Consider the following 21,946-nt stretch of genomic DNA (forward strand, 5'->3'; position numbering starts at 1 on the left):
TGACAATTTACATGTAGTCTTGCATGTGTGCCATCCATTTTACTGTGTGTGCAGGTGGAGAAAGATGTCAGTCCCTAGGTGCCTACATTGTCAGTGTGTGTGCTATACGTTCCCTCTTTGCCAAGGCATGGGTATACTGGGCACGCCTCCGTCTGCCTACTGGGGCTGGCTCAGGGTGTTCGTGGTCTGAGTACCTCTGTGCCTGTGGGGCCCTTGGCAATGGTGGTGGGATGTGAGGGCCTTCACCATTCTGTCCCTGCTGCAGCTGTTTCCGCAGGACCATATTGTGTAGCATGGCACACACTATGAAGATGTGGACACGTGCCCGGAGAGTACTGCAAGGCTCCACCAGATATGTCCAAGCAATGGAACCGTGATTTCAGCATCCCAAACACATGCTCTATGATGATTCTGGTTTGTCCGTGTGCCTTATTATGGCATTCCTGCATGGGTGTGTGTGCATTTCTGATGGGAGTCATCATCCACGGTTCCAGTGCATGGCCAACATCCTCCACCAGGTGGCCGTTTGGGATGTCCCCCCTGGGAAAATACCCGATACAGGTGTGAGGCATGCCAGATGTGGGAGTCATGATGGCTTACAGGGCTGCCAGCACACACATATCCATGATAATGCCCTGGGCATTGCACATGACCTGGCAGTTGATGGAGGGGTATCCCTTGTGGTTTATGTAGTGCCTACTCTGCTCACCGGGTGGTGACTTGATGTGTATCTGCGTGCAGTCTATTGCACCCAATACCTCTGGGTATTCTGCCACACGGTGGAAGAGACACATATTACTGGCCAACTCCTCCTGCATTTGGGGGAAGTATATGTGCTCATTGGCATGTGGTAACATGGCATCCAGGAACTGGTGTAGTACCCTGGATGCCGATGCCTGTCAGATACCCATGATATCCCCAGCTGGTCTTTGAAAGCTACCTGTAGCTAGGATTCTCAGGCTTACACATACCTTCGTATCCACTGGGATGGGTTCCACTCTGTTTGTTCTGGCTCTGAGGCGTGGCCGGCACAGCTCCACAAGTTGCTGTAGGGTGTCCCTGTCTACCCTGTAACGCTCTACTATCTCCAGATAATGTAGCCCCTGGTAGGTACCCTGGGTCTGAACACTCTCCTCCTCCTCTGGTGCCTGCGGTGGTCATGTGCATCATCCTCCACACCACCTTCAGTCTCTTAACACATGCAGGTGGATCAAAGCTATGGCAGCCCCTAACATGCACATAATAAAAGTTCCCCGTCTGAATACACCACTGGTGCAGAATGTATGGAAATACACAAATGTGTGTGAGGTGCTTTCCCACTTTATAGTATTGTGCTATGGATGCTGCTGATGTAAGTGGGTGTGTATGAACGATTCCAGCTGCTGCGTGTCTTAATTATGGGTTTTGCAAGTGTGGGGCCTTTATACTGTGGAGATCTACTTGCCTGCCTTGATTAATCTGTTGCCCTTTAATTCACTTTTAGACCTGGATTCCCTCCCATTATCAGGCATGCATCCACCTGCCGTCTTTCTTGTTTTGTACTTTCCCTACCCAGCCATGGCGAAATGTGCCTTGAAGCCAATATACTGCATATCGCCTTTGTTCTGCTTTGACACTTTGCTGTTTTCTTTGCAGTACAGCCCCTCCCCTTCCCTGTTCTGCAGGTAGCTGCTTGCAGCCTTGTTAGCTGTTGTCAATGGCCCACTGTAGTCACTTGTACTCCAACTTCACTGCTGCAACATTTCCTTATTTCTTTCCTATATCCTTCCTGTTTCAGCTGCAGTGCGCGACGCCCATACCCGTTTACCGGGTTTACGCGCATTTTCATCTCCATTCGCATGCATACCCAGTTACCTTGTGTACTCTCAGCTAAGCATAGCTATGGGCAATTTGACACACCCCTATCCTGTAGCTTTGCCTAGCTAGGGGCAGACCGGTTTAGCAATGCTCCAATGTGCTTACAGCAATGATGACACACCCCTCTCTTGATGTCATCTTTATCTCAAGGGCTCACCTCGGTGTTATAACGCTACGCTGTAAGGTGCATCCTTACACCAGCGGGGAATCGGCGATTCACTATTACTCCTTTCATTTGCATGGCATTGCCTACTAATTCCTACCTACTGCGCATAACACTGTCACTGCCCCTTAGCAACCCTTCCGCCATGAGTATGGTGTAGCATGCCTGCCATTCACTATTATGAGGAAATTGTGATATGTGTTTCATTGCGGTTTTATTCTATATTTTTATATATTCCTTGCGATCCCCTTACTGCCCTGTGCTTCCACGTCGCAATAGTGCGACTATATATATTAAATGTTAATTTTATATTTTGTACATGTTTTTTATGCCAATGGCTATATATTTAGTCATTGGCATATATTAACATTATAATACATGTGTTTGGTCGGCTGTCATGGCTCCGATTTTATGTTTGCAAAAATGTAAACCGTTTTCTATGGTTTACATTTCTGCATAGTTACACTAAGCCTGCACCACTTCCCGAATCACTACATACCTTCATTTGCATGCTACACTGCTGCACATGGGGTAATTAGCATACAAGGCTCAGGAGTTGTGCGGGCGTAGCGTACGCAGGTAGTGCATGTGGAAACAGCTCGTACCTGAATCGCTCGGCGGCCATATTTGGTGTTAGAACACCGATGCTACACCTGCACCTGGCGCAAGCTTCATGAATCCCAGGGAATAAGTGAACTAATACATACCTGCATTTGGGTACATCCCTCTGGCCAATATCTCCATTGTACTCTGTCACAAAAAAAATGGAATTCTCTCCCTCTCTCTCTGCAAGTCAGACCTCTCTAACTTCAAACAAATATAAAAGTCTACCTGAATAAGACTTTGCTCTGTTCCTTCACTACCCCAGGTTGAACTAGCCCCTCCCTCCTTATACCCCAGGGCATACTTTTTTTACCAATTCCTTCTCTCTGAACATAGTCACTATTTCTTAGATGAAGCACAAGCATAATTTTGCCTAGGCTATTTTACCAAGTCAAGTCCCAAATGTACTCTGTGCATTTAAGGTTATCTCTATAATGTTATCTCTATGAACTGCAACTTGTGAATACTTCAACTACTGAAAATTTTCTTTTTCAGCTTGTTATATCTGTACAAATATTTGCACTATGTATGTAACGGTTCACACAGTATGAAACAATGTATTTTTACTTGGCTAATATGCTATTTTTCTGTATTGGGTTTTGTGTTTGTTTGTGTCTTTCGGCTTTTCCCGGTTAGGGGTCGCCACAGCGGAACTCCGGTCCACTAATGATTGGTAGTGGATTTTTACGTACCGGGTTACCAGCGCTGATGCACAACCTTCAACAAAGGCACGCCCCATTCACGTATGCCTCCACACAGAAGACGCTCTAGCTGAGAATCGAATGGGACAACGTCTTGCTACGAGGCGACAACGCTACCGCAGCACCACAAATTAAAAACTTTAACAGTAACCATACTATGTCAGTGTGGAGCTTTCCCCCTGAGCCTCCACTGAAAATGGATATTATACCTGTTGGACTTTCCCACATGTCAAACAAAAAATAATTAAAATTTTAAAACCATAACTTATTAGAGGTGAAGCTCTTTTTCAGTGGAGGCCAAAGAGAATCTGGTCAAGTGAATGTTTCAGAGTCACACTCTAGGCAAATGGAGACAAAGGGAACAACACCTAGCACAAAAAGATGAAACAAATTAGCAGTTCATATCCCTAGTCCTGTGTGCTAAACCGTCTGGCCAACACTCACCTTTCTCCAAGAACTTTTCTGTTGCAGAAATGAAGGATACACTAGAAGGGTCAAGTAAAAAAGGAACAGCTAAACTGGCAATTTCACACTTAAGTAATGATAATTAGAAGTTATGTACCTACCATAACGTTCCATGTTAGTTGTCTTCTCTCGCCTTCTTTCTTGCTGGATGGGTTCGGAGCCGATCCTCGGCTCCAACTCGGCACTTGCTTAGCTTGAGAACTCCTTTTACCAGCTCGAGGCAACCCTATATCCCATGATGCAAGGCGGGACTACCTCAGATCTCGTTTGGTAGCTAAAATACCCTGCTAAGGACTAACCTAGTAGAACTAGGAAAAACAAGTTCCTAACAAAGGACTCCTCTAAAGAAGAGTCAGGAGGGAACAACCTGAGAAGAGGAAACTCTTCAAGATCTGTCCAGGCCAGGGGAAGGAGGGAGGGGCAAGAAGAAGGCGAGAAGACAACTAACATGGAGCGTTATGGTAGGTACATAACTTCTAAATGTTAAGTTGTCAATCTCGCCTTCATTCTTGCTGGATGGGACAGCGTCCTAGCACCTGTATCCCGGGTGGCTCAATGGAACAGACTCTTGAGAACTGTGGAACCAAAACTGGCCCTGTCCCTAGAGGCCAAATCTAATTTGTAATGAGAGACAAAGGTATGAGGAGTGGCCCAAGTAGCTGCTGCACAAATGGTATCAATGGGTAGTCTATCCTGAAAGGCTGCAGAAGTGGATAGACTCCTGGTTGAGTGTGCTTTTCGGTTTAGAAGGTAGTTGCTTGCCTCTGAGTGAATACACGAAGAAATGGTGGAAGACAACCATCTGGATAAGGTCACTTTTGATACTGGGAGACCTTTCCTGTTTTCTGCATAGGAGACAAATAATTGGTCTGATTTCCTGAATTGTTTAGTTCTATGCAAATAGTACCTGAGCTGACGATGGACATCCAAAAAATGAAGCTTTTGTTCAGCTCTGTCAGAATAATTAGGGAAAAGACTGGTAGATCGATAGATTGATTAATATTAGTTTGAGAAACAACTTTGGGGAGAAAGGACGGATTTGTTCTCAAGGATACCCTGTCCTTGTGAAAAAACAAGTAAGAGCGGATGCAGAGAGCTTGAATCTCGGAAACTCTTCTTGCTGAAGTGACAGCCAGTAAAAATATAGTTTTCCAGGTCAATAACTTCAAGGAACATGAAGCAGACGGTTCGAAGGGTGGTAAAATCAAGGATGCTAACATTAAATTCAGATCCCATTGTGGGGGAGGATGTTTTATTGGCGGCTTCAGGAGAAAAACTCCTCTCAGAAAGGCTTTGCATAGTCTATGTGACATAATGTTATGATCTTGCAAGCCAACATGATACTTGGAAATAGCCGCCAGTTGAACTTTTACTGTAGATGAAGAAGATCCTGACTGAAAAACTTCAGCCAGGAAATCTAAAACAGAATGCACAGGAGCAGTAAAGGTATCAATATTTCTGGAGTTTGCCCAAAGGGAAAACGTCGCCACTTGCTAGCATAAACGGTTCTGGTGGACGACTTCAAAGAAGCTACTAAGATATCTCTGACAGGATCAGAGATCATAGGAAGCTTGGCTAGGGAAGGAAGTGGAGCAACCAAGCAGTGAGGTTGAGAGAATGAATGGCCCGGTGCTGTTGACCCGATTGGTGGATCAAAAGATCCGGAACTGGGTCCAGATGCCAAGGCTGCACCAGGAGGTGATGATGCAGAGTCGGAAACCAAATTTGTCGAGACCAGTAAGGGGCAATGAGAATCAACTTGGCCCTCAAAACGGTGGCTTTCTGAATGACTTGTGGAATCAAGGGAAAGGGAGGAAAAGCGTACAGAAGTCCCCGGGGCCAATCCTGGGTTAGAGAGTCTCTCAGGGGTTGGCCTGGTAGGGGAAAGAGGGTGAAGAAGTCGGGGCACTTGTTTTGGGGTGTAGCAAAAAGATCGCAACAAGGTGTGCCCCACTTCAGAAAAATCTGGTCCACTATAGATTGATTGAGAGACCACTCGTGAGGCATGAGAATGGCTCTGCTCAGCCTGTCCGCCAAGAGGTTGGACCTGCCGGGGATGTGCGTTGCTATCAGAAACCGATGAGAGGAGATTGCCCATTGCCAAAGTCTGAGAGCTTCTCGACACAAAGGATAGGACCTGGTCCCGCCCTGCTTGTTGATGTACCAGACCACGGACATGTTGTCCGTTTGTACTGCAATAGTCCCCGCGGGAAGAATGTCGTTGAGGGCTTGCAACGTTAAAAGCACCGCTCTCATCTCTAGGACATTTATGTGCAGATGGTATTCTATGGGTTGCCACGTCCCGTGGACCATCCTGCCCTGATAATGCCCCCCCCCCACCCGATCAGAGAGGCATCCATAGTGACTGTGGCAACCGGAGGAGGGGGAACAAATGGTCGGCCCTGATAAAGAAGAGGGGAAGATATCCACCAGTTCAGATGAGCCCTGCACAATTGTGTGACTAATATTTCGCGTCTCATCGGAAGACTGTGGAACGACCACTGAGTGAATAACATCCACTGCAGAAGACGCATGTGGAAGCGTGCCAGTGGTAGAAGAACAATGGCCGCAGCCATAAGACCTAGAACTTTTAGTATCAACCTGGCTTTGACTTTGCTGCTCTGCAATAAAATCCGAACGTATTTTTGGATGTCCAGAATTCTCTGATCTGTTAGTCTGGCTAACAACTTGACGGTGTTTAATTCTGCCTATAAAGGTGATAGATTGGCAAGGCAGCAGAGAAGATTTTTTGAAATTCACTGAAATTCCCAAACTTTTGCAAAGCTGCAGAGTGTAGTCTCTGCTCTGAAGAAGCTGATGCTTGGTGGTGGCGGAGAGGAGCCAGTCGTCCAAATAAGGAAACACCTGGAATCCTTGACATCTCAGATGAGCTGTGACCACTGCCATGCATTTGGTAAACACTCTGGGGGCTGAAGTGAGGCCAAAGGGCAGGGCTCTGAATTGATAATGACTGGTCCCTAGCCGAAAGCGGAGAAACCTCCTGGAGCGAAACCTCCTGGAGCGCCTGTGTATCTTTATGTGATAGTACGCGTCCTGGAGGTCTATGGAGCACATCCAGTTGTCCTTGCCCAGAAAGGGCAGAATGGACTGAAGCGTGACCATCCGGAATCTTGCCTTCTTGACAAATCTGTTTAGATTGCTCAGGTCTAATATTGGTCTCCAATCTCCCGTCCTTTTGGGGACCAAAAAGAATCTCGAGTAGACGCGGATCCTACTTGGTCTGCTGGAACAGTCTGGACGGCTCTTTTTTCTAGGAGCTTTGAAACCTCCTGTTCTGCCAAATCCCTTTGACCGGGTGAGATGTCTGGAAGGGATTGGTGAGGTACGGATACCTTTGAAGGGATTTTGTAACCCTCGGATATGATCGACTGTACCCACAAATCTTGTGAAAGGGAGCCAGGCTACTGGGTACAGCGAAATCCTTCCCGACTGCCTCCAAGGGTGGACAGTCGGGCAACACCTCAGGGGTGCTGAAAGGGCTTCTCAGGAAGAGACTCCCTGTTGCCCTGGTTCTGAGGACCCCTCTGCCTCTAGGGCGTCTATTATTGTTACCCCCTCTGCCTCTGGGGTAAACTGACCACGTGTGTCGGGCAGCTCCTTGGGCTTTGGAACCACATCTTCCCTCCTTCTGACCCTTGGGATAGGGTCTAGAAGGTGGAAAATGGACTCCAACGGCAGAAAGAGTTTTGCCGTCCTGCTCACACCTGGTCAAGGTTTCCTTCACCTGAGGTCGAACAAAGCGAACCGTCAAAGGGGTATTGGTGAAGGGCGCCTTAAAGGTCCCAAAATTACAAAGCCGCATCCAGGCTTGGCGTCTAAGAGCCACTCCTGTGCCTGCGGCTCTGCTCCATCGGCTGCATAGGATATGAGCCGCATGGAGGAGTTGGTTAAGGAATTCAGGATTGCTAGCTGTGAGGCAATCTTTTCTTGAGCCCCAGCAGCAGAAGGATCCTGGACCACTTCACCTAGTTCCTTGAGAATATCTCTTTGAAGCCTGGTGAAGTGACAAAGGTAGTTCAGCGAATGCATAGCAAAGGTCGCTGAAGAAAACATCCGCTTTCCATACCTGTCCATGGTCCTAGAATCTTTGTTAGGAGGATGGACAGGTACTGAAGGATCCACAAGTTCCTTCTTGGTGGCCGCCACCACCACCATAGCATCCACAGAGACACCCTTAGAAAGAAACTGCTTGTCTGTAGGGGCCGTAATAAATTTGGATGGTCTCCTGGGGACAGGTTCCACAGAATCTGGAGCTGCCCGCCTTCCGAGCCACTACCTGCATAAGTGGGTCGAAAGCGGAGACACCCAGGAGGTGGAGGGTCGGGATCCAAAGCCTCCAGGTATACCGACTCATCCTCGGAGGGTCAATGGAGGCCAATTCCCCTCTGTTTGAGGAGCTCAAGGATGTCTGAAAAGGAGACATCCTCAGAGGGGACCGTGGGAACCCTCCGACTCATCTAAGTCGGTATCAGATGTAGTAGACTCAGGGAGTCTGTGTGTTTCCTCTTACGTCCTCTTCCGAGGGGTTCCCCTGCAGGATCAGGAGAAACCTCGGAAGAGGAAGTTATTCCCAATGGGGAAACCTGGGGCGATGGATCCCTGGGCCTGAGAGCGAGAGGCTGGCAAGAGGCGTCTACAGGCACCTAAGAGGGAGGAGCTAAAGGGATGGACCGTTGACCTGGCTCAGGTGCCAGGACACTCCTCATCACCTCAAAGGCTCCCCTCCCGGGAGGCGGAAAATTCCGTTCGAAATAGGAATTCCGGCTCCACTGAGAGGAAGGCTCGAGGCGATGTCGGTGCCGAGCTTACCAAAGCCGAAGCCCTGAGAGGGAGGCGGGTCGGACAAGGGTCCGATGCCACTAGCCCCTCGGAGTCGACAAGGAAACTTCGACCCGGATCCCTCCAAGGAAGGTCTCATGGAAGAGATCGGGCGAAGGCAGCGGAGCCGAAAAAGGATGTATCGGTTCGGCGCCCGACACGGTCGCTGTCCCGAGAAGCTCCGGCTCCGAACTCTGGAGGGGAGTCGGAGGAGGAAGTTCAAGGGGTAAAGCAATAGCCGAAGTCTGCTGAGACGGGCTATGGAGGATTTGGGCCAGTGCCTGCGAGTTCAACAGCCTGCTTACCACCCTCTCTAAATCGTGGTCAGACAGCCTGGAAGATCTCGAAGATCGGCTCCGATGACTCCACTCCGACAAAAGAGGAGACCCCGGAGCCGAGTGGATAGACTCCAAAGAAGGGGATCTCTTCTTGGACGAAGCCATCGGAGCCGACGTCCTCTGGGTTCCAGATGGAGTCGAAGGCTTCTCGGCTCCGATACTGGATAATATGTCGGCTCCAGCCGGAGCTGACAAGGCAACAGCAGATTGGGTGTCGGCACCAATCAGAACCGACCCTACCACCTGAGAAGAAAGATCGGCTCCGGCCGGAGCCGATCTCGACTCCGAAGGAGTCGGAGCCACCGGGGAAGGCTTAGAAGCTGTAGCCTGAACCCTAGGTGGCTTAGAAGGTTTACTGGACCCGGTTTTAGTGGGTGAACCTTCTGGCTTTAGTAAGCCACGGAGGATCAACTTATTCCTCCTTTCCTGCAGGACTCTCTGGCTAAAAGAGTGACATAAAGCACAGGAGTCCTGCAGGTGTAAAGGCCCCAGGCAGTAAACACAAGAAGTGTGACCGTCTGTCAGAGACATTTTCTGACAGCACGAGTCACACTTCTTGAAGCCTGAGACCTTTACTTCCTTAGACATAGTCCAAGAAAAAAGTAAAAATAACACTCACACACACCCCAAAACAGTCACACAATTAATCCCAACAAACACAGATACACAGATAGGGATTAAGAAAGGAGGCCTAGGCCTAACTGAAAATTTTTATAAAACTAGAAGTTTTTAAACTATATGGGGAAATAGGGTGGGCTGTATAAACACTACACACTATAAAAAGGAACAAGGGAGAGATAAACCCTGACTAAGCTGTTTGAATAATTCAAACTTACCTCAGCTGGCAAAAAGGAGACCTCTTCGCAAAGCGGCAAACAAGATCTGAGGTAGTCCCGCCTTGCATCATGGGATATAGGGTTGCCTCGAGCTGGTAAAAGGAGTTCTCAAGCTAAGCAAGTGCCGAGTCAGAGCCGAGGATCGGTTCCGAACCCATCCAGCAAGAATGAAGGCGAGATTGACAACTTAACATTTATATTTATCAAACTTATATTTCAGATCAGCAGACATATTGTTATAAGGATGAGATTCAGGATAACATTTTGTTATCCATAAATCCAGAAAACATTTTAAATAAGAGAATTCTCCCACACATATTCTGGTAACTTCAATATATGGAAAAGTCTGCTCTTAGGAGGCAATATATCTGCTACAACTCAGTTATTATTCTCTCCTACTGTTATCTATGGTTTCTCTAGAATTAGCAGAGGACTACGAATATTAGTTTTTCATGATCAGAAAGAACATAATGTGGACATAAAATGCTGGAAAAAACTCTTCTTCTCCACATGAAATAAAAAGAATGTCAGGGACTTTCTTTCTCCTACCCAATAACTTCAGTTTTGCCAATGGAGGCGCAAACTGCTCCATCCTAAATCATAAACTCTGCTATATTTAGTTATTGCACTAACTACCACAACTACCCTCTTAGAATTTGAGCATCACTCCCACTCAAATAACTATTTACTGACTTTACCTTCACTCTACTTTCAATCCAAATTAATTTTACATTCACCTTTTCATTGACTACATCTTGGCCTTGCATATAAACCAATTTCTCGTTCAGCTTTCTTTTCTATCCTCCCACAGTAAATGTGTTTATACATAGAGTTAATGATTACACAATGCTTGTTTGTTTTTTGTGTCACTTATTAATTTCAATGCAACTAAATAATGTACTTGGACTAAGCTTGCAATTTGTCAATTGTTGATCAATGCTCTACCCCAGTAAAAAACTACAAGCATATAAACAAGCAAGCTCAACACGTCTACAGATAGGACTATACAATGGTGCTAAAGTTTTCTCTGAAGACATAAATACAATTTTGTCTGCCACCCTCTTATACTCAGTATAAAGAAAACACGGAAATAGTCTCCTTTGGAATGTGAGGAAGAAAGCCCTTGACAGTAGATTAAACATAGGTTTCTCTACCGCAAAGACTTCAAAGACAGCAACCTCCAACTTCCAAAATTATTTTTCAAATATTCAACGTCTGGTCTGTTGTCAATTCTGACAAAGGCGGCTATTTTGCTTTAGATTTAATAGAACAGATGTTGATACAGGCTAAAAAAGCAAAATAGGAATCCACCTTCATACCCCTGTTTTTGGGAGTCAGTAATAATGAAGTAATGGCCTCAAATTTAGCAAATGACAGTAAAGATGCACAGGAGCATAAAAGGCATGACATCGTCTTCTTGACAGATTCATCCATTTTTTGGAATAGATGTTTGACTTTTCCATGCTTTTTTTCCCTAATTCTAGCATATTTCGTTTTACTTTTCTTATCTTCCAATGATCCAAATAATTTTAATTAGGCAGGAGGTTAAAGGTTTCAGCCTTCTCAGTTCTTTAGTTTGTTTAAATTTGCAAGAATGGATGTAATCTTCTATATTATGCTTATGGCCTAAAGGGAAAAAAGACACTGATAATGAAAACTCTTCAAGGTAGTCTGTTGTAGCAGATTACTAAAACAGCAATTGATGAGGTACAACAAAGAAAAGCTACATGCTAAGGTATGGTGAAAAACATGGATGCCTGTGGAAGGAGACTATGAGCACTAAAGTGAAATCACAGTAAAAGACTGCACAGATGCCAAACACGTTTATATTGACATCTAAACAAGCAGAAGAATTGTTTGCGCACAAAATACAATTTTTTAAAGAAACATAGCTTGTGGTCAGCTAGACGAGCTCTGTAAAGAAAGCTACAGCATACAACATTATGGGCAAAAGGGAAGAGCTGGCAGCCTGGAAAAGTTTAGATGCCATGCTGACTGAACACCTGTGGTTTCAGTCATACTGGATGATGAGGAGAGATCTCCTCATCCCAAAACTTTTAGTTAAGTAGCAAATCTAAATGATAAAAGCACCTAGCACATATTACTTGCAACACTGAAAACTCTGTACACTTATACATAAAAGTCCAAACAACTGTTTCAGAATGGCTCTGAGTCAGACAGTGTAGTCTCCCTGGTTCACTGCAAATAAAGGAAATCTCCAAATTAATTTAGAAAATGTATAAAGACAGCCTGCTGGCACAGTGGTAGTGTGTAAACCAGTGCCACCAATAATCCAAGACTAAATATCAGCTCATGCGTTACAGGGCCAAACAGTGGCAGAAGGGAAATGATGCTGTTTTATGCCCGCTGCCTCTTACAAGGCAAGATGAGGTGAAAACTTATGGATCTGTAGAGGCCCAACCTGAAAAACTATAAAATCTCTGGTGAACACTGCAGATCTGACTAGACTATCCCAATAAATATGAGGTGAGGGTGAGACACAAACATCAAACTGTGTTTACAGGAGAGAGTGCTAGACTCTGCAGCAACCAGTATATGCTGACCTTAAAAATAGGCATATCTAAAGTGTGTCACAGGACATGGGATCGTGACAAAGGATAAAGAAAACATAAACGGGTATCACATGCACAGACGGGTAAGTACACACACGCACAGACACACATATTACCCTGCCCTCTGGACAATGAATTAGACCTCTACCCCTGAAATTCACCCACTACATAGAAACAGATAGCCATAAGAAGGGCTCAAATGAGCCCAGAAACATCAGAATGATGAGAATACTACAGGAAGCAGGTTTACCATACACGACTGGTACTTGCATTTATATTTACCTACCAAATAACCATATGCTACTAACTACACTACTAATTCCTGTGTACTAAACATGCACTTCGAAATGGACTCCACATATACAACACTATACCTCAGCATCTTCAGGAACTCAATGTCATTGCTCCCGTTGATGAGTTTGACGAATTCCTCATATGAAGGTGCATAAGTGTAGGCCTTCTTATGGTGTTCAGTGACCTGTTCACGATGCTCCAGCTGGGTAAGCAGCATTCGATTAATATAGTCTGGATCACTGAGCAAGTCTACCATTGGTTTCAACACTATAAGACAAAGTTAGAGTTTAGACGATTATGTCACCTATTTTCACTCAGTCAACTGGTGCACTTTATATAAAAAAAGCAAGATATTTAAAGTTGTCTTTACAATTTAGTGACACTTTGTTTATTTTCAGATTTAATGAAGAATGTTCCTTAGCCAAGGCCAGTTTCAGAAAAGATGAAACACACAATACATGCACTATTTTAGAAAAGACAGCAACATACCTATATAGCTTACAGTATGTAAAAGTAAGGCACGGTCTGCATAGCACTGACATTTGATACTAATTTTGTTTAACACTGTTTCAGCTAATATAATGATTATGAAACAGATCTAAAATAACAAATTATCCCATGTCATGTCAGCATACAAACTCTCCTTGGCCTTGTTTCTTACTGAGAACATCTCAAGAAGAGGGTCAATTTCAACAGATCATACTAATTTTAAAAGGTGTCACTTGCGGTCTCAGGTTACAATCCTGTACATGTCATAAGGGTGAGTAAAAGTAGGGGTTTTGATATGTCAAAATCTGAAACGTCATGCATCTAACTTGTCCAAGATGCAGATGGGAGCATCGATATATGTATTCTGACACAATTAGAAGCCAAAAGGAAAACAGCACTTGCAGATCTTTTAAAGTTTCAAGACAAAGGCATATATTCGCCCAAATATAATAATTCTTAAAAGACAGCTACAGCCAGGAAAGAGAAAACATACAAAAAATACATATATACAAGCACATACAACTTTTTTCATTGTTATCTTGATAGTTCTGCAGTACTAACTCCTCTGAATCATTATAAGCAGCAAAATAATTTGACAAAACACAGGTACATACATTAACATAAAAGAAAACCACATGAACACTTTTTCCATGTTCATGCTTTATATAATACATACATATTTTCTTTCTTTTTAACAACTGGCATTCACTCCAACATGACAAACTGCTCAATTCCCGTCATCCCTTAAATCTCACTCCTCCTCCTCAGCATTACTCTACATATAATGTTCTCATAAATTCTATTTATATCTATGAAATGTACTCCTCTCATTTTCTAAAGATCCCACCTTCAGTTATTTTATCTCCTTTATAGTAGTCAATATTTCAATTACATCTGATTTGGCTTTTGATTTCCATTTTCTAATAATTGCTTTTTAGTAGCTAATAGCATTACACGTAGACAATTTTCTCTTTCATTCTTCATGCCTTCTCCCACAACACACCGCATGTTTCATAATAAGAAAAATGACTGCAGATGATCTGTCTCTTCATATACTTACAACAGGAATGTAGTAAATCACTTGCTTCTTAGATTGCCCCTTCAGTGACAACGTGTGTGTTTCTTCAAGTGACTACTGTAATCCATTTACTTGTAATGTTGCTACAACAGCCTTTATGATGCATTTAAAACTTCTTCCAAACTAGGAAGCCTTTTTTTCTGATGTTCCCCTAATTGTAAATTCCTTCTCAGTATCACTCAGAGTACAGCTAAGGCATGACAATACATTTATCTCACTTCTAAGGCTGACCAACTCTGAAACCTGTTACTAATGTTCTTAAGTCACAGACCGATTACACTTGCATCAACGACATTATTGCAACATGTTAAGAGTAAAACAATGTGGGTATTGCCCACTTTTGTACTATAACAAAGAAATTATTTAACTGACAAATTGTTTGTTTTTAACTAAATAAAGCTGTTATGAGAAGATCAAACCCCCTAACATGAGTCTGGAAAACCACACCTCCTACCTAAACCTACTGGAATCTCTTAACATTCAGCCCAACACCATGGCTGACTTCAACTACCCCACCATAAACTGGGAGAATTATACAACCCATAATTCACTTACTCAGAAGTTTATGTTACTCAGAAGTTTCTGGACTTTGTCAACACAAACACCCTGGAGCAACTAATTAGCTCCCACACTAGAGGTAAAAATAACCTACGCCTAGTACTCATGAACATCGGGGGATGCTGCTCCTTCCTGTACATTAACTCCTCCCTGGTAAGATCTGACCACAAAATGATCTCCTTTACTATTACACTACACTAGAACCCCTACCAAACTTGAAACCTGTTAAGAACTTTGCGAAGGCCAATGACCTCAAACTAAGTGACAGCTTATTAAACTTTTAATCCCCTCCAAACCTGGATGACATTGAGGCCTACTATGAGCTGTACAATCACATTCATAACTGCATAGAGGAGGCAGAACCTGTCTGAGTCAAACCTGATTACTGGCAAAAATAAACCACCCTGATGAACCCCTAGCTTAAATAGGCTTTTCAACAAAAGGAAAAAGTCTTCTCCAAAGCCAAGAAGGAAAAGAACAATAGGTGCAAAATGACCTCACCAGTCTAAACAAACAAATTACAGAGCTGGTCGAATCTGCCAAAGCAAACTATGAGGCAAAGATGGCTTCTCAAGTGAAAAATAACCATAAGGTTTGTTAAAATTTTGTTCATAACCTCAGGGGAAAAACTCAGCAATGTGCAGAGTTAGTCATGTATGGCAACACTTACACCCAGCCTGAAACTATAGCAAACCTGCAGGCTGACAAATTCAGTTCAAACTTCTTCCCCCATCACCTCCTACCACACCCAAAGAAATGCTCGCAACCATCCCCCTATCAGTCATTATGAGGGATCAGGTCCTTACTGCACTCATTAAAGCCAAAAACACGGCCTCCATGGGTCCCAAAACATTCCAGGATGCTTTTTAAATAGCATAAAACAGAATCTATCAGGGCCAGCAGAAACCCTCTTTAACCAGAGCCTCCAGACAGGCTTTGTCCCACGGGAATGGAGGACTGCAACAGTCTTCCCTCTGCACAAAGGGGTCCCATCAAATGACCCTGACCAGTCTTACCTGCAAGGCCATGGAGAGAATTATCATGGACCTGATCAATAACGACATAGGAACTCTCCAAAAACTGGACCAGACCCAATATGGCTTTGTCAAAGGGAGGTCTTGTCTGCTCAATCTGGTGGACTTCTTCAAGAAAAATCACCAGGGCCATGGATGAATGAGCATAAAACGATACACATCGCTTAAGTAGACCTGGCCAAAGCTTTTGACACAATCCCAACGAAAAGATCATGGACAAACTTACTGAGTTAGGCATGAACCCCCTACATCATCAGATGGATAGCTAAATGGCTCATTGACAGGACACATGTCGTCCGGATAGGTAAATCCAATTCTGATAAGAAGCCTATTACTAGCAGTGTCCCACAAGGCTCAATGCTGAGAACCCTCCTCTTTGGTATACACTTCAGTGAAATGAAGGCCAATGCTGGGGGCCTATGACTCACAAAGTTGGTTGATGACTGTAAGCTGGCAGAAAACACAATCCCCAAATGATGTTGATCTCCTACAAACAGGCCTAAAAATAACAAGTGACGGGTGCCAAAACCATGGTCTGAGACTAAATGCTAAAAGATGTGTAAATGCACCGTTTGGTAAATCATATATCCCTGCAAATTATAATATTGATAGCACACCCCTAAAAGTAGACCCAGTGGTGAGGGGCTTAGGAACACAGATAAGATAGCAAACTAAACTTTGACCACCAGGTAGCTACAGTAGTGATGAAATCCTTTTGTAAAGCTCAAATTACAAGTAAAGGCATGGTATCAAGATCAAAAGAAGTCATAGTGCCATTGTACTTGGCCCTCATCAGGCCAATAATTGAGTACAATGTCCCTTCTGCATGTATCTAACCAGGCACTTACACCAACTGATGCAGCCCCAGAGTTTCTCACTAAAAATACAAAGTGTAAGGCACTTGTCTTATGCAGACCGGCTAAAGGCCCTATCCCTTTACTCTGTCTCATATTGTTTATTGAGAAGGGATTTATGCCTGACCTACAAGGCAGTCTCTGATCCAGCTCTGATGAAAATGTTACATATTCACAAGAAAAATTATACAAAGTTTACGCATTCCATGGACCCGAATCTTATTTGAGACTCTAATAGAACTTGCTGGAGTGACAGACTGCATCCCAAAGGCTACCTCGTCTATGGAATAATTTCCCAGTTTTGTAAAATAAAGCCCATCCCTCACTCTCTTAAAAACAATTTGGATAAATGAATGGGGAACCAAATTAACTTCTGGGGTACTACCCATGTCCCTTATGGGCAGAGGCAGGCTGTGAAATGAATAATGGCTCCAACACCCAAAGACCCACTACCCTGATACTACCCAATCCCATATCTGGGGAATTAAAATATAATGTTGTCATATGCTGGATATTATTGGCTAGGTTTGTAAAGGCTCTAGTGCCATTACCCTAGTAATCACCTATGAACCTATAAGCAGGACATAGTACAGATATGTATATAGTACTTACTACAGATTTGAGAAGCCATTGTAACAGAAAGCCATACAATTTTCTTTCACTTATCCTAAACCAAATTTTTTTTATATATACAGTTAATCTTTATAATGTCAGTGCATAACCTCTATTACCTTTGCTATGTTGCAACTCAAACTTTGATGATATAACGATACCTTTCGCTCTCACAAAATATCTTGCCATAAGATATTTTGCAGTGTGTGTATATATATATATATATATATATATATATATATATATATATATATATATATATATATATATACATACATACACACACACACACACACACACACACACACACACACACACACACACACAAAACTACCTAACAAAACAGAGAACTCTCACGAGTGGAACAGATCTAAAAAAGTTGACCAAAAAAACAAAAAAAAGCATAAAATGCTATTTTATGAGGGTCAAGCCCCTCTTTCTAATTACACATACCAACGAGACTGCACAACAAAGGGGAAAGAGAAATTCCTAATCCCCAGTGTAACGTAATCTCATTCACAGAGAAGCACGTTTTAAAAGTGAAAAGAATGTTTGATATTTCAAATATTCATTCTCGTCAACTGCAGCCACATAAATATACACCTAGAAATGGTAGTATAACACTGGTTCTTCTCAGGTGAGCTTAAAAAATGTTTTTGGATGAGTGGACTTGAACCGGTTAAAAAATGCATGCATAAACAAATAGTAAGCTTTACATGCTATTCTTTAATGATCAGAGTTTTCATTAACTGTGTTCACATCCCTATGAAGGCCTAATCTGCTCTTGCACCAGCATTTCAAGGAACCTTTTTTGATGCGTGTAACACACACACACACACACACACACACACACACAAAAACCAGCACAGCTAAAAGCCACCTTTTCCTGTAGCCTCTTCAGGCCCTTCCTATGAACTGTGACTGTAGTAAGCCACGATCCTTACCAAAACACATATAATTAAGAAATGTAACTGCATGGTAAACCAGTAAATCGGTTATAACAAAATATGTACAATACTCCTAGGAGCTGGAGTCTAATCCAAAGATGTTGTGTAGTTATATATTAATAATATTTAACGGTTTTCTGCACTTCTGTTTTACTGCATATTTAATCTGTGCAACTATTTTTCGTCTCCTTTTTGTTGTCTGTTAGAGCTAAATGGTTACTGTTTGTGACCTTTGGAGCTTGTAGTGAAATCTTTTGTCTAGAGAGGCCTAGATGTTTTCTTGGTGAGACAAAGATTTCAGTCTGGTTTGGTCTAGCTAGAAGCATTGCTGCAACGCTGTGTTATTTTGATTGGATAGTTTAACTGGTTTCTGTTTCTCTGCCTTTAATAGCCAGTATTTTAAACCAGTTTGTACATGCTTGCCCAAAGCTGTTCAAATCTGAAGTGAGATAGGCCTTCTGCCATTGCTCTCCTGTGATATTGGAAAAAGATGAGCGCTTATTTTCAACTGTTTTTTGCACTTCTGTTTTACTGCATATTTAATCTGTGCAACTGACTTTGGACCCCCACCGTCCTACCCAGCCATTGCTGTGGTCTTAAGCTTTGGTGGCTTTGAGTTGCCCGCCACTAGTATAAAGTTGATACTGGACACTCCCCCAGTCACATTACATCAGCTCATTCTACGGTTTATTGTGAGAACTTTGTAAAAGCCCACTCCTCTAGCTTCTCAACCTTGAATATCTTATTTTCTTCTGTCTCCTCAGTTTCTATTAAAAGCCTAATTGGAAGCAATCTCTCCTTAGACTGAACAAGCAAATAAGAGCACTAGTGAAATCCCCCAAAGCAAACTTTGAGTTCAAACTAGCCACATCTAGTGAAGACAATCATAAGGCTTTCTTCACATATGCCCGCAATCTCAAGGGAAGTACCCAGATCTGCTCAGAACTGGTAGTCAAGGACACCACATACGCAAGCCCTGTAGATAAAGCCAACCTGCTGGAAGACAGGTTCAGTGAAAACTTCATTCCTCTGTCCCCCCATCAGTAAAACAGGATATCCCCAGTACCTGCCCCCCTCCCTTATCTCTAGGGAGCAAGTCATCACTGCCCTCTCTAAGGCAAAAAATGCAGCTTCCATAGGACCCGATAACATCCCAGGCTGCATCCTACATGAACTCAGGCAGGAACCTGCAGCACAATTAGGCACCCTATTCAACCAAAGCCTGAGTACTGGCTTCATCCCAGCCAAGTGAAGGACAGTTACTGTCATCCCTTTGAACAAAGGTGGAGCATCCTCCAATCCAGGAAATTACAGACCCATCAGCCTAACTAGCCTAATCTGCAAGGCCATGGAGTGGATTATCATGATGGACCTCATTAACATGGGCATAGGTAACCTCCAGACACTTGATCCCACACAGTTTGGTTTTGTCAAGGGGAGGTCATGCCTCTTAAATATGGCAGACTTCTTTGACACAGTCACCAAGGCCACAGACCATAGAATCATAGGAAGTTACTAGGTTATTGGCCCCGAGGCCCTTACAAGCCTAGCCAAGAATTTAGCCCATGTTCCAACAAGTCAGTGCTCTATGCCACTGTCGAGCAGGGACATATGTGGAATCTCAGGGGTGTATTTTCAGTTCCCCATCCAGATATCCAGGTTGCGCTTAAAAAGGTTTAATGAGGTACTCTGCTTTACGTGGTGAGGGAGTCTATTCCACAAAAGGGGGAGTCTCTGGGAGACAAATCTGTCCTGCCAACAAGTCCTATTGATGCTACAGACCAGGTTGAGGTCTCGCGTGCAAATTACTCGAGTGGAGCCTGACTTGCGAATATACAGCATTCCCATCAGGGCGGGGTCTGAGATTGCTTTGTATGCCTGACAGAGGTCACCTCTGAGGAGTCTGTAGGAGACTGAGTAGAGGGACAGGGCTTTTAACCTATCTGTGTACGGTAGATGTTTGAGGCCCTGGATTATCTGAATGAGGAATCTCTCTGGTCTCTCCAGCTGCTGCATGAGCTTTGAGAGGTACATGCTGAAAGGGGCACTGTATCTAATAATTGGTCTTATAAGGGAAGGATACAGGGATGTTATGACCAAGTTGCCCCTGGATGAGGTACCCTTACTAATGAGGTGAGCCCTGTAGAAAGTACTCCATACAAATGAAGGCAATATGGTGGTCAAACATCAGTTTGCTATCAACATGGGTTCCCAAGTTCTTCACGGCTGATTGTGTGCTTAGTGCCTTATTATCAATGTGATGATTTGCGGGGACATCATTCTCCACAAAAGGGATGATGATGCATTTTTAGGAATTCAGTTTGAGGCCATGTTTCTGGCACCAGTGATTTGTTTGGGTGAGACCCTCTTGGAAGATATCCACATCACTAGGGGAATTGATATCAGCACCCAGCTTGCAGTCATCTGCAAACTTGGTCAGCCATAGCCTACTAGATTTAGCCTGCACCTGAGAAGTATATCCCAAACAGCAGAGGCCCCAAGACCAATCCCTGGGGTACACCACTTGTTAAGGGTCTACTACTTGAGGTGGCATCCCCTATTTTGACTAGGTGGGTTCTATCAGTAAGCCAGTTTGCTACCCATCTGGTAATGTACGGATTGATGCCTAGTTGAGAGAGTTTATCTATTATACCCGAGTGGGGAATAGTATAGAAGGCCTTGGCTAGGTCAAGGTAGGCGGTGTGCACAGTCTTCCCCTCGTCTATGGCTTTGGTGACTGTCTCAAAGAAGTCGACCAAATTTAACAGGCATGACCTCCCCTTGACAAAACTAAACTGTGTCGGATCAAGTGTCTGGAGGTTGCCAATGTCCTTGTTAATAAGATCCATGATAATCCGCTCCATGGCCTTGCAGATCAGACTAATTAGGCTGATGGATCTATAATTTCCTGGATTGGTGGACACTCCATCTTTGTGCAAAGGGATGACAGCAGCTGTCCTCCACTCAGCTGGGATGAAACCGGCACTCAGGCTTTGGTTGGATAGGGTGCCTACGATGCACCCTGGGATGTCATCAGTTCCTATGTCATCAGTTCCCATAGAGACTGTATTTTTTGCCTTTTAGAGGGCAGTGATGACTTGCTCCCTAGAGATAAGGGGGGGGGGGCAAGTATTGAGGGTGTCCTGTTTTACTGATGGGTAGGACAGTGGAGTGAAGTTTTTACTGAACCTGTCTGCCAGCAGGTTGTCTATATCTATAGGGTTTGTGTATGTGGTGTCCTTGACCACCAGTTCTGAGCAGATCTGAATGTTTCCTTTCAGATTGCGGACATATGTGAAGAAAGCCTTATGATTGTTTTTAGTAGATATGGCCTGTTTGGACTCTTAAGTTTGCTTTGGAGGATTTCCCTAGTGCTCTTATTTGCTTGATCAGGCTAAGGACAGATTGCTTCCAGTTAGACACCTGCTCCTTCTTAGTCATGGACAGCAATTTTTTCCTTTCATTATAGAGTTTATTGTAGATGTCCACCAGATCCGTGGTGGTGGTGCTGCGGTAGCGTTGTCGCCTCACAGTAAGACTCTGTCCAGTTCAACTCTCAATTAGAGCGTCTTCTGCGTGGAGACATGCGTGAATGGGCGTGCCTTCGTTGAAGGTTGTGCGTCAGGGCTGGCAACTCGGTATGTAAAAATCAACTAACAATCATTAGCGGACCGGAGTTCCGTTGTGGCGACCCCTAACTGGGAA

The 21,946-nt window shown here is 43.9% G+C and overlaps 1 protein-coding gene across 1 annotated transcript in view; it reads right to left on the minus strand.

The window, feature by feature from the left end:
• SNX25 (sorting nexin 25) overlaps window positions 1-21,946 on the minus strand; it is a 1,427,683-nt gene that overhangs the window by 1,090,593 nt on the left and 315,144 nt on the right. The window contains exon 5 of the mRNA XM_044064925.1: window positions 12,750-12,936. Within this exon, the coding sequence (XP_043920860.1) occupies window positions 12,750-12,936 (187 nt within the window). The remainder of the gene's footprint in view (window positions 1-12,749; window positions 12,937-21,946) is intronic.

The sequence above is a fragment of the Protopterus annectens genome, chromosome 3.part0 (assembly GCF_019279795.1).
Source record: "Protopterus annectens isolate FY-2018-M chromosome 3.part0, PAN1.0, whole genome shotgun sequence".
Taxonomy (NCBI): Eukaryota; Metazoa; Chordata; order Ceratodontiformes; family Protopteridae; genus Protopterus; species Protopterus annectens.